Source organism: Mastigoproctus giganteus, chromosome 11, assembly GCF_048544385.1.
Source record: "Mastigoproctus giganteus isolate SK-2022 chromosome 11, ASM4854438v1, whole genome shotgun sequence".
Taxonomy (NCBI): domain Eukaryota; kingdom Metazoa; phylum Arthropoda; class Arachnida; order Uropygi; family Thelyphonidae; genus Mastigoproctus; species Mastigoproctus giganteus.
Window position 1 is genome coordinate 91,197,370 of NC_143585.1, and position 14,213 is coordinate 91,211,582.

The following is a 14,213-nucleotide window of genomic DNA, read 5'->3' on the forward strand; positions in this document are numbered from 1 at the left end:
CACACCCCACCAGCATCAATAAAGTCATCCATATCCTCCAGACCCATTGATTCACAAAGAATGATGATTTAATTTTTTTTGTCAAAGCAACATCTTCAAATCTTTCAAGATAGCATATGTTAAAGTCCCCATTTTTCAAGACTGAATTTAAGCATCTGGTGAAAACATCATTCCAAGAACTTATCATCAGCTTTACACAGTCCAGGATGTTGGACTTCAACCTCCAAAAATCTTTGAAGGTGACAGCATTTTCACCAGAGGTTGCTGCAAAGCAACTTGCTGATCCATTTTTTGAAGAAGAGTAGTGGTGTTGGGTGACAAATTAGCATTTAATTCATTTTATACTTTGTTCAAGTCAAAAATTTGACTTGAACAAAGTCAAATTGTGCCTCCAGAGAGGGAAGGGCTGGATCATGGTCTGGCACATTACCTAGCAGGAGCAGTGCGTTCACAGGATGTTTATTTTTCTCAAGATTGTCCTTCACTGATGGACAGAAAACTTCAAGCACCCACTCACCGTCCTTGTAACTCAAGCCTTCTTGTTACTGTCCGAAAACATTCCTAACATGCCTTTGTTGTTTAAATACTCTGGGGGACATTAAAGTGATACACCAGCAAAGGCTTCAGCTAAAACCTCCAGAGGCATTGACACCCAACAACAAGAGTGAGCCTATCATTGATAGGCTTATGCCCAGATAAACTAGTCTCATCCTTAGTGATGTACATTTTCCTGAGCATTTGCTTCTAGAAGAGGCTGGTTTGTCAACATTAAACTTGCTGGAGAAGATAACTCTCCTGGTCAACAAGCTCTTAGAATTCAATTTTAAAGGCCTCAGTTGCTTCTTTATCAGCACTAGATGCCTCCCCATGCCTTACAATGCTTGATATTCACCCTGTTTTTGAAGTACTCAAACCAGCCTCTCCTGGGCTTTAAAATCTATGCAGCTTTAAGTTTCAGATTGTCATTGATCTGCTTGGCACATTTGCAGATAAAGTGTGTAGCTCCTGTGTCACCCTTCATCTGCTTTTCCCTTATCCATGTTAACAAAAGTCTTTCCATTTCCACAATAATGTCTCTGCCCTTATGCACCAATGTGGAATCATCATTAACTTTAACACTCTTTGGAATGTCCTTTTGTTTAACTATTATAGAAATGATCAATTGAGGGAACCACATTCATGTACTAATTTTTACTCCATGTTTTTTATCATCTCCTGCTTCACTTTAATGGAAACTTTATTCTTAACTTGCACTTTAAGAACCAGGGTTAATTTCAATTTATTTAATTAATAAATTCAAAAATAACCACAATTAAATTAATTACAATTCACAAAATGTACTCTGTTTATACTGTATAACTGCATCAAACAGAAGATAAGCAAAGAATAATGCCCATTATGTATTTCAAAACAAAGTGGGGATGTCGTGCTGAACAATAACAAATATACGAGAACATATGAGTGATATTCTGTGCAGTGACTGGCCAAGACCCCACCCACACGTCTAGAAATTTCTACCCATGCATTGTTTTCAGCTTTATTGGAAAGCCATCGGTTCCTTAAAATGAAAGCTCTTATGGAAGGTAAATTTGTTTCTGAGAATATTGTATATCAATGTTAACACAAGTCAAGACATCACTGTATAGGTAAAAACATATACATTTGAGTGGCCACTTCATTAGGTGCATCTACCTAATAGTGAATAGCTCTAAAACAGCCTGGATTTTTCCTGGCATGGGTTCAATGTGTTGAAACTGATGCTGATCAAACTGCTTACTTCAGTTGTTGCAAATTGGATGGATATCTATTCTGAGGAGCTTGTTCTATCTTATACCACAGGTGCTTGACTGGATTGAGATCTGGTGACTGGAAATGACACTGCAATAAGCTGAATTCGTTGCCTTGAATCAGTTGTATACAATCCTAGTCACGTGACATGGCATGGAACATTATACTGTTGGATGAATCCAGATAACATGTATCCCAATGTTGCTCCATTGGTATCAAGGCATACTCCAATATATACCATAAAAACATTCTCCTACACTATTATATTACTACCACCACAAAGCACTCTGGGCAACTGTACGATAGATCCATGGAGTCATGCTGTTTTTGTCATATTCTGGTCCTCCCATTACCCTGAAAAAGCAGAAACCAGGATGTGTTCTACAGGGTGATTCACTACCAGTGCAACAAACTTGCAGGAGGTGTAGGGGGCACAAAGACGAATCGGAATCACATAGCATTGCACGGTCCGAAATGCCTTCGTCATGTGGTAGAGGACGTTGAACGGGAGGTCACGTGAACAGCGATCCCGCTGGAAGTCAGCATTTGCGAACCGGTTCCCGAGGCAGTAGGATGGACGAGTATTCAAACGTTGAACTGGCCGATATGCACCTCGCGTACGGAGCTGCGGACTGTAACAGGCGCACCGCTCTGCGCTTGTACCAGGAATGTTTCTCACACAGGCGCGCACATGAGACTGGTTGTTTCACGAGAGGTACCATGAATCGAGAGCGAACGATGAGAACGCCAGACAATGAGGAGAATGTCCTACGTCTTGCAGAAGGCAGTACGAGTACTCGAGCGATAGGCCAACGATTGGGTATTTCCCAATCCACTGTATGGAGGATACTGTCAACAAACCAAATGAGTTCATACCATCTGCAACGCGTCCAATCATTGGAGTCTGCAGATTATCCACTCCGGAGGACTTTTGCTACTTGGTTTCTTCAACAGAAATGGTTCGCAAATGCTGACTTCCAGCAGGATCACTGTTCACGCAACCTCCCGTTCAACGTCCTCTACTGCATGACGAAGGCATTTTGGACCCTGCAATGCTATGTGATTCCGATTAGTCTTTGTGCCCCCTACACCTCCTGCAAGTTTGTCGCACTGGTAGTGAATCACCCTGTATAGATTTGTAAAAATCCTACAAATTCTTCATTCTACAGATTTGTAAAGTGCAGTGTTTCACAGTCCTCCACTGTAATCGTACTATTTTATTTTTTGCTGACAGAATTAAAACCTGGATGTGATACCTCATCCATGGCAAGGTACAATAAGTTGTACATTCTAAATGCCCCTTTGGCATTTAGAATTTTTCAGTAAACTGCACATATGGGACATCCCTACATATCTGTCCACCTGTTTTATATTTTATAGTACAAATGTAATGCTGTTACTAAAGGAGCACTCCATTTCATGAAAAGGGTAGGTGTACCTAACTCAGTGTATATGTGCATTCTCATAAAAGGGTTAAGTTTATTATTCCCATTTAACATGTTTATCATTGGATTAAAATGCAACATATGTTTGAAATCTCCCAAGTCACTGGGAGGTACACAATATCATTCAAGTTTGTGAAAAGAAAACATTTATAGGTCTTTCACTGCTTTAATTCTGAAGAGAAAGATCAGAGGTTGAAAATTGCATTAGTGAGTGGAAGTGGTCATGTATAAAAGTAACTCACATTTTCCCACTGAGAAAGTCTGAGCTTTTGTGGACTTGGCCATTTAAAATAAATGTAAATTTATCTTTATAAGAGCTCTTTGAGGCACAAAATTAATGAATCATTAGAGCATAGAGATAGTAATATGCTGCAGCTTGTTAAGTTTCTCTTGTACCAATTCATGAAAAGAGTAGGTGTACCTAACTCAGTGCATTATCATAAAAGGGTTAAGGGGAAAGGCTAGAATTATTTAAAATTACTATGCTGCCATAAAGGATAACCTATGCTACAAAATGTAAACCTGGTCATATAGGAGATGGACGATGCACAGACATTCAGAGATAAACAAGAATATGATGCTTTATTACATTAAACAAATTAACTATAAATAAATCTTCAGAGCAATTATTTGATAATTAACTATTTTACAGAGAATCCAAAATACAAGAACTGCTTTTCTGACAGCAAATTTATTTTTTTCTTATAAGTCACCTTGTAAGAGGTTATAAAAATATATTCACAATAAAATGGTTAAAAAATGACCATTATATACACACCTACACATATAGTCATTAAAAAAGAACAAACATGTACAATGAGAGGGTTTGTCATTAAATTTTTATAAACTAATCAAGTCTGATTTACAGCCACTCATCCAATAATTAGTTGAAACTATACTTGCCCAGATGTAATATTTTTATACACTCGTAAATGAAGAAATCCAAAAGCATGATAGATTTCTTGGAGGCTGGTTGCCTCTTTCAACCAACTGATTTGAAATATATTGAGTATTCAAGATTAAGTTTTATAACAAACCCTTTCACTATTGGTCTTAAATATACAGGTTCCCCCCCCCCATTGGCCTGTCTTTCACATATGCCATTTTTTACTATAATACATTCTACAAATTATTTATTTAAGTGCAGTTTGTTATATAATTAATCTGAGATTATAAAAAAAATTGCTTCTGTAAAAATTTAATTACTTTTTATACAGCTGAGGTTTCAGTCTACCTACAAGTGATCACTGTTAAACTCTGAATATGGCCATACTTATGAAACCAATGCTTTAATGAGATATCTTTGTTTTGTTTTCTTCTTGACATTCAGTGAAATGGTCAAGAAAAAGATAATGATGACTTGTTGGGAATACTTTCATGCAAGAAGGGCATTTAACAGCATTTTCATCATCAATACTTCTCATCCCTTCCTTACCAAATGATACCCAAGAATCTGAAAGGGTAGGCTGATCTGTACTGGAATTTGGTGAATCAATAACAATCAGGTCATGGCTTGGAACCATAGCATTTGCACCTCGCTCACGAACTCTATGCTGTGTGTCCTACAGTAATAAATTTAAATGATTAGCCATATATACACATTTAAAGTTTACAAAATATTGGCACACTGCTAACCTCCCTGCCAACCCAAAATAGAACACTGTTTTTAAATACTGAGTTAAAATGAGCACCAGTGAAAATTCTATATTATTCTGTTGTGCACATATAAAGGCCTAAATTCAAAAAATAGCAAGGGCTTAATTTTTCAGTACTCACCTTGATCGATCTGCAATTGTTATGGTTTGAATGGCAAGAGGCGACTAGCTTTAAGGTGATTGGTTTTTAAATTAAGGGGTGGGTAAATAGTAATTATGATAGAAACGAGATTAAAATATGCGCAAGGAAGTAGAAGTGCACTAACTCCATCCTTGGTTGTCGTTAAATTGGATTAAATTGGGATTCTAAATAGTGGATAAGCCAAAAGTCGTAACAAAGGATTTTCGTTAAAAAACGTCTTCAGTTGGCAAGTTAAATGAAAAGGGAATGCGTACTGTATTTAAGAAGAATTTTGTAATCCCGTAATGCACTTTGTTACTTAGCATTAGCATTAGTAGAGGCATATGATGCAAGAAAGCAAGCTTATTCAGCATCAGCCAAAAAAAAAAAAAACACACCACTCCCATTTCACCCCTCCGTTCGTTCGAAATACCTGTCCAGTTGAGCTTTAAATTTGTTTAGGCTATCAACTTCAACAACAAGTGATGGAAGTCGGTTCCACCAACCAACCACCCGCTGGCCAAAGGCAAATTTCCGCACATCTATCCGACATCCGTCCTTCCTCAATTTGAATTTATGCCCTCTGAGGTGATTATTCTGAGCAAGATGAAGAATCCCGTTGGCACTGAGCATGCTCAAACCATTCAAGGCCTTATACACCTCTATCAGATCACCTCGCCGGTGCCTAGTCTCCAGACTCTAATTTGCAAAACTTAAGCCTTTCTTCGTAAGAGCAACCCTTTGTTCCATTTACTAATCTTGTTGCCCTTCTCTGTACCCGTTCCAGCAGCTCTACATCCTTCTTGAAATGAGGCCTCCAGACCTGTATACAGTACTCAAGATGTGGCCTAACCATTGCCTTATACAAGGGAATAATCACCTCCTTATCCCTGCTAGAAAAATTCCTGTATATCATTGACAAGACACCATGAGCTACTCTTGCAGCTCGTCTGCACTGCTCAGAGAACTTCATATCTGCCTGCACAATTACCCCCAGGTCCTTTTCATTCTCCACCACTGTCAGTGTAGTACCGCAGAGTTGATACATTGCTCTGGGGTTACTGTATCCCATATGTAGTACTTTACATTTGTCAATGTTAAACTTCATTTGCCACCTCTCAGCCCATCTGTTCAACCTTTCCAGATCCTGTTGCAGCAGCATAGCGTCAGTAGTGTCCTTAACGACCCTGCCAACCTTTGTATCATCTGCAAACTTAGACATTAAACTTGATATCCCATCATCAATATCATTCATAAACACCGAAAACAACAACGGACCCAACACTGAACCTTGAGGAACTCCACTAATAACATTAGTCCACGTTGAGCAGTGTCCATTGATTACCACTCTGTCTTCTGCCACTCAACCATCCCCTTATCCATAGCAGCAATTTGCCTCCAATGCCACACTGCTCCAATTTGTGCAGTAGTCTTCCATGTGCAACAGTATCGAAAGCCTTTCTAAGATCCAAATATATAATATCAAAGTTATTCCCTGCATCCAGTTCTTTTGTGACTACATCATAGTATCCAATCAAATTGGTCAGGCAAGACCTGCCCTTAACAAAACCATGCTGCGTCTGAGCTATAACGGAATTCTTGTCTAGATGATCCTGCAGTGCTTCTTTAACCAGTGCCTCCATTAATTTACCTGGAACAGAAGTTAAACTAACAGGTCTATAATTACTTGTGTCAGCCTTTGATCCTCCTTTGTGAATTGGGGTTACATTTGCACATCTCCAGTCTATGGGTACCTCCCCTGAGTCCAAAGAAGCTCTCATAATTATGGCTAGGGGTTTGCATACTTCCTTTGCTGCCTCCTTTAATATAACTGGATAGATCCCATCCACCCCAGGTGCCTTTTTTATGTTTATCCTCAACAATCTCTCCTCCACTTTCCTCTCAGTTATTACAAAATCATCCAGCTCACTGCCAATGTTTACTTTACCTATATCATTCTCCTTCCTGAATAACTCCTCATGCGTGAATGTAGATGCAAAATACTCGTTTAGATTGTTAGCCACCTGAGCGGGATCCTCAACTGTTGAACCATCAATATCCAGTGGACCAATCTGATTCATCCCTTTCCTTCTCAAGTTCAAGTATGTAAAGAACTCTTTTCTGTTTTTCTTTGCATCCTTTGCCAATGATTTTTCGTAGTCTGCCTTTGCCTGCCTAATCTCCTTTGTGACTTGGTTACAGACCAACTTATATCTATCATAGGCTTCCATGTCACCCATTAATTTGTATGTATCCCATGCATTTTTCTTCTCTGCCACATGTCTCATTAGTTCATCTGACAACCATTTAGGCCTAAACCTTGAACAATATTTCTTAGTTGGTATGTAAAGCCTGGTAGCCTCCAAGATTAGTTCCTTGAATGCTTCCCATTTTGAGTTTGCTGTTGGTAACATCATCAGTTGGTCCCACTGCACAGAATTTAAATACTGTCTCAGACCATCATAGTCTCCTTTACGAAAACAAAAACCCTTCCCTTTACCTCTGATGGTAGTTACCTCCTTGAGTAAATCCCACTTCAACACACTGTGATCACTGCCACCTAGTGGTTCATTTATCTGCAGGTTCTTAATGCATGAAGAATCACTATTGATAATCAGATCAAGAGTATTGCTCCCTCTTGTTGCCTCACGAACATGCTGATGTAGAAAACAATCATCCAATAAATCCACAAAAGCCTTGCTAGTGTGCGAGTGACCAACCCACAAATTCCAGTCAATATCTGGGAAATTAAAATCCCCCATTATAAGACTCTCTGATTTACTGGCCCACTATTTCCCTGTACAATATCTTATTATACTCATCAGAGTCATTAGGCCTATAACACACTCCTACTCTCAATTTTGATTTCCCTATGCTTATGTCACACCAAACTGACTCGACACTGCCCTGTCCATCGATGTCGACTGGCTTCACTTCCTTGGACTTTATGTGTTTCTTAATTAATAGCATAACCCCTCCTCCCCTGTCCTGTCTATCCTTTCTATACTCATTGTATTCCCCAAATTCCAGTTCCGCATTACTTATATCTGTGTGACACCACGTCTCTGATATCCCAACAATATCTGCCTTTGATGTTTTGAGCAATACCTCAAATTCATCAAATTTATTTACCAAACTCCTAGCATTGGTGTACACGCAGGTATACATGCACCTGTTTCTATTCTTAGCTACCCTAACACAACCCATGTGTTTACTTGTACCGCAATGACTACCAGCAGTCTCTGAAATATCCTGCATCTTGTTTTTCAGACTTCTGCTCATTTTAATAGAAGCAGTGCAAGAATCACTACCACCTCTGCCAGTGGCTACTGTTAATCTATTAGTCCTTGTTTCCCCCCCAACTAGCAGTGTTCCGACCCACCTAACACTGCCTCGACAGCATCAGCAAAAATTCTTGCACCCTTTCTATTTAAGTGTATCCCATCCCTGTAGAAGCAATCTCTCCTGTTAACAAGTACAGTCCAGGCTGAAAAAAATTCTACCCCTTGAGCCTTGCACAATCCCTCCAGGGCCGAATTGATCGACAAGGCTCTCATCATATACTCCCTCCTATCGTGTCTGGGCAGAATTGCAGACACTTTCAAGTTCAACCCTAATTCACGGCTTTTTTTCAACAGTGATCTGTACTTGCTAAGTAATTCCGCCGGTCTCCTACTCTTAATATCATTGGTGCCAACGTGTACAACTATATCACCTTTTGTGCCCTTAAAAGATGATATCCGCTCTACAACGTCATCAACCTTTGCCCCTGGCAGACATACTTGCGGGAATCTCAGAACCAAATTTGGTTCAATCCAATACCAGAGCATACTATCACTACAATAGCTTCAGAACTGGACAATCTAGCACTGAACTTACTTTACATGCCCACTCCAACAACCATACTCCCTTATTTGACTCAGCTATTACCATATTAAAATTAAAAAACAGTTACAAAATTTTACAATTCGAAGCCCTCATTATAGAATGGTTTTGTCACCACTCCGATCTAAATATTATAAATGCGAAACTCCCCTTCAATCTTTCTCTGGTTTGGAATCTCACCAATCTGAGATTCCTGCAAGTAACAAAGTGCATTACGGGCTTACAAAATTCTTCTTAAATACAGTACGCGTTCCCTTTTCATTTAACTTGCCAACTGAAGACGTTTTTTTAACGAAAGTCCTTTGTTACGACTTTTGCCTTATCCACTATTTAGAATCCCAATTTAATGACAACCAAGGATGGAGTTAGTGCACTTCTACTTCCTTGCGCATATTTTAATCCCGTTTCCATCATAATTACTATTTACCCACCCCTTAATTTAAGAACCAATCACCTTAAAGCTAGTCACCTCTTGCCATTCAAACCATAACAACTGCAGATCGATCAAGGTGAGTACTGAAAAATTAAGCCCTTGCTATTTTTTGAATTTAGTCCAATAAAACATACTATAACTTCTAAGTGCACATATAAAGGTCATCTGAATAAAAACTGCAAAAGTAAAGTTATTTCAAAAACAAGGAAATTATGCAAGGCAATCTTCAATGTAGTCACCCATTACATTTTTCCAAACTTCCAACACCATTAATGCATGGATACCTCAAAAGAAGAAGTTTTATGGGTGGTGTTAGAACAGCAGTGCATGAAGCTATTCATGCACTGCTGTCCTAACCTCTTCACTTGATGAGAAGTGACATCCTCTTAATGCATCTTTTCATGGCAATGCAATGGTTATCATTTTACAAAAAAAATAAATAATAATAATAACAAAATAAAAAATAAATAAATAACCATTGTATTACTATTGAAGAAATTGTTACAAAATGCAAGATTAGCCATAGTTCTCACTAATAATAATATTGCCCAATAATATGCACCAAGCCAACTACTGTTGGCTTGGCACATATTATTAGTGAGGAGAACTTTCAAAAGCATAATGGATTCCTTGGCATTTAACACCAGAATCAAGAGAATTATGATGACGTGACAGTAGTAGTAAGAGTAATAACTATATAGTGCAAGAAAGCCACAGGCTTTTGCTGCACTGGCCAGGGGAGGAAAAAAAATCCAAATAGATAAGAAAACACAAATTATTTGCTTTCCTATCTCACACAGGTAACATCCAGTTAACCTTTGAATTTAGTTGAAATGCTGTGAAGGCAACTATTCCAGCAATCAATGATTTTCTGACTAAAAGAAACTTCTGTTATAGAAATAACAGTGAAAATTCTGCAATTGTTCATTTTACTAACCCCTCTGAGCCTTATAAACCTCGATCAGATCACCGCTGAGGTGCCTGATTGTGATTGCCAGCTCTGTAGCCCAGCATATAGTTTTTCCTCATATGGTCACCCTTTTGTCAATATCACCATGCAACTTGCCTGTCTTTGGACCCTTTCAAGAAGCTCAATATCTTTTTTTCAGATGAGGTCTCCATATTTGAACACAGTATTCTAAATGTGGTCTTACACTTGCCTTATAAAGGGGGACTGTGACCTCCAATATCTCTACAGGATAGTTCAATAAATTATTGATAGGGCACCATGGACTTTCCTGACTGCCTGTTTACACTACTCAAAAAACTTCATATCTGCTCATTGTAACTCCCAGATCCCTTTCTCCTGCTATTGTTTTAATTCAACTGTATAATTTATTTGAGGGTTGTTATTCCCAAGTGTAAGACCCCACATTTTGCTGCATTAAAACATAGCTGCCACTTTACTGACCATTCTTGCTGTCTTTTCAGTCATCCTGAAGATGACTTTACGTCATTTACGAATTTTGATATCAGGCTTTCTATCCCATTGTTGATATCGTTTATGAAAATAAAAAAAAGTGGTCCAAGAAACAATCCTTTGGGGACCCCACTTCTGACTTGACACAAATCTGAAGAATATCTATTAATCACAACTTTCTGCCCTGCAGCCACCCAGCACTATCTGTCTTAGAATTATTCCAGTAATCCCAACATATTCCAGCTTATACAATAAACTCCCATGAGGGACTTAGCAATTGTTCCATACAGCCAGCCCCTGAGTAACTGTGCCAAAATAGCTAAGTTAGTTACACATGATTTCCTCCTAACTAAATGTCCCTGGATTGCACTCTTAATTATTGCTTCTAAGATTTTTCCTACTACTGAAGTCAGACTAACCAGTCTGTAGATACAAACTTTGCTCTTAAATGTATCACCAAAACAAACTGCCTTTGTTTTGGTGATACGTTGGCACTTCTCCAATCCAAAGGATGTACTCATCATTAAATTCAATAGTTCGATACACTCCCTAGGCCTCCCTCAAAATTACTTGGTATATGCCATCAACTCCAGGAGCCTTACTTGCCCTTATGTTCAAAAGTATTTCTAATACATATTTATCTGTAATTTCATATGACTCAGCCTCACTTCTACAGCCTCTTCTAAGCATGAAGGATCTTTCTTCAGTAAAGGCAGATGCAACAAAGTACCTGTTCAATTCTTCCGCAACGTCAGCTGGGTTGTCTAAGACTTTCCCACACCTAGTGCACAAGGGTCGGTCTGATCTGATTCACTTTTTTTTGTTCCTTGTATTATCACACATTAAAGATTATTTATCCCCATTTTTTGCTCTCTTAGCCAGTGCTTTTTCATACGCAGTCTCTCTAACCTTATCTGTGGTACTATTACAAATCAACTTGTAGCTGTTGTAGGCTTCAGTACTTTTCACTGCTCTGTAACTGTCCCATGCTATCTTTTTCTCCTCTATTTCACTGGCCAGCTATGTATTCCTCCATTCGGGATCCTCCTTCCACAGTATTTTCTTAAAGGTATGTATACGTTCGTGGCTTGTGATTTTTGCTTTAAAAGGTATTCCATAATTCAAGTGTATTCACCTTCACTGTATAATCTGCCCAATTAATAGATGCCAAATAGCACCTTAAGCTTTCAAATTCCCCTCTTCTGAAATTAAAATCTGTGCCTTTAACTACTGTAACATCTTTCTTCATCTTCCAACTGACAAATGCATGATCACCACCTGCCAATGGTTCTTGTATTTTAAGCCCTGTGATGTCATTAGCATAGGCACATGATGCAAGAAAGCAAGCTTATATAGCACCAGCCAAGAATCAGTCATCTGATTCATGAGTAATGATGAGGTCAAGAATATTCTCACCTCTAGTACTCTCTGGCATGCTGGCACAAATAATAATGATCTGGTTTATTTATTTAGAAAAAATTTCTCCATGGTGAGTTTTTCTTCCACTTATTCCAATCAATATGGGACAGATCAGTCACCCATAATAAGACATTTGCACTTGCATATAAAATCCATATTTTTCACAATCTTCTGGTTTGTAGATTACTCCCACTCTGATTATACCTTTGCTTCAAACTAACTCACACCACAGATTCTGCACTGGCAGATCTAACTTCAAACTCAGCAAAAGCTCTTTTTGCACTCAGGCTGCTTTTGATAAGAAGCATGATGCCACCACCCCTCCTATCTTCCCTAAATGCATTATACATACTCCAATTTCCTGGTGCCACTTCCTGTGTATTCTTAAATTGTATGAGTGCAAAAAGGCCTACTTAGAACACAGTGACCTGAGATGAATCCTTTACAAAACTTAAAGCAAACATTTAATTAACTCATAATTCTGAGGCTAAAGCCTCAGACTACGATTAGATTCACTGAAACTAAAGTAGGTAAAATTGCTTCATTTTAGTTATATCTCATATTGTGAATACCTGCATGAGTTGCCATGATACTGAACTACTTCGAATAAGTAATGCTTCACCAATGGAAAAGACTAATGTTACTTATTCTCGATGGATACTACCACCCAGACTGCACTGTTTCGAGACTTGTTGGCCTCTCCTTGGTGGGCAGGGTTTTTTTTGTCAACCCAATTATGAAGTATAACAAGTTCAGTGAAGTATGTATGTTCAGTGAAGAAAACTGCACCAGGTTAAAACCTGGTGCTGTTTTCTCTTTTTTGAAATAAACTTTTTGGTGGGCATTTTTTTCCACCAAAGACCTGTCTCATTGGCATTGAAAACTTGATGTGGTGTGTATCTGTGCTCTTCAATAATTTTTTGAAATTCCTCTACATAATTCTTGGCAGATTCGTTCTCAGCCAATGCACTTTCCCCTTGAATTCTTATGTTATGTACTGAGAAATAGTTTTTAACTCACTCAAACCTTTATTGGCAACAAACTCTGGGTTAGCAGAAGTTTCTCCACGTTCTTTTAAGTGGTTATAAATTTTTAGTGCCTTTTGTTTAATTACATTGCCGTCTAATGGGATTGTTTTTTACTGCTATCATAAATCCAAATACTGAGTGCTTTTTCCATTTTCTCAATTATTGGTGCTCAGAACATATTTGCAGAAATGAAAGATCCTGCAGCAACAGCAGTTCTAATTTTCTGTTAATTTTTCTTTAAGGTCTGGATTGTTGCATCATTTAAATTTTAACTTTTTTTGCAACGTATGATACCTTTTCCCCCTTTTTAAGACTCGAAAATTTGTATCTTTGATTCTAGAGAAATAAAGTTTCTTTTAAGTTTAGTAATACATACCCAAAAAAATTTAGACATGATCAAATTAAAACCAAAATAACCTTACGAATACTTTAAAAGTCACAAACTGCATCAAGCACAATAGCACAGAACCCAACACAGGGATTTCCCAATAATTTTTTTTGAATTAGCGACTAATGAGTCAACAGCAGGGATTCACAAAAAAAGAATGGAAATGAAAAATTACAGCCAACGTATAGCAGGGGTTTTCCCAGCACAAAAGCTCAAAAATACCATGTTATGTGAGGTTTTTTGCAATTCTCTAACCGTATTAGAGCAAAACTTATGTAAGTACCGTGCTGCAATTTATCAATTGTGTTAGTGCAAAAGTACCATATTATACAGGGGTTGCCTGTAATTATTTTTATTTATATGGTGATGGGTAGCTTTCAACAACCGATATGTAAAGGCATATATTGGAATTAATGTACAGGCTTCCTACACAGCATATAGGAATCACATTTTGTGCATTGTTACTATTTACATTATTTTTCTTTCTTTATAACTTCTTTTCATATAGATAATTTATTAATAATAACTGGGGAGGGCTTTGTCCCCTGCTCGCTGCACTTGCTTCTTTTGAGAGAATAAAATAAAATACAGAAGCTTTTGACTCTGTGTGTGTCTCTTCCTCAGCTATGAA

At 38.1% G+C, this 14,213-nt stretch overlaps 1 protein-coding gene across 1 annotated transcript in view; it reads right to left on the reverse strand.

Moving 5' to 3' along the window:
- Positions 1-4,105: 4,105 nt before the first annotated feature.
- Positions 4,106-14,213, reverse strand: part of LOC150078254 (uncharacterized) — a 117,988-nt gene continuing 107,880 nt past the window's right edge. The window contains exon 7 of the mRNA XM_090384670.1: positions 4,106-4,795. Within this exon, the coding sequence (XP_090240796.1) occupies positions 4,523-4,795 (273 nt within the window). The 3' untranslated portion in view covers positions 4,106-4,522. The remainder of the gene's footprint in view (positions 4,796-14,213) is intronic.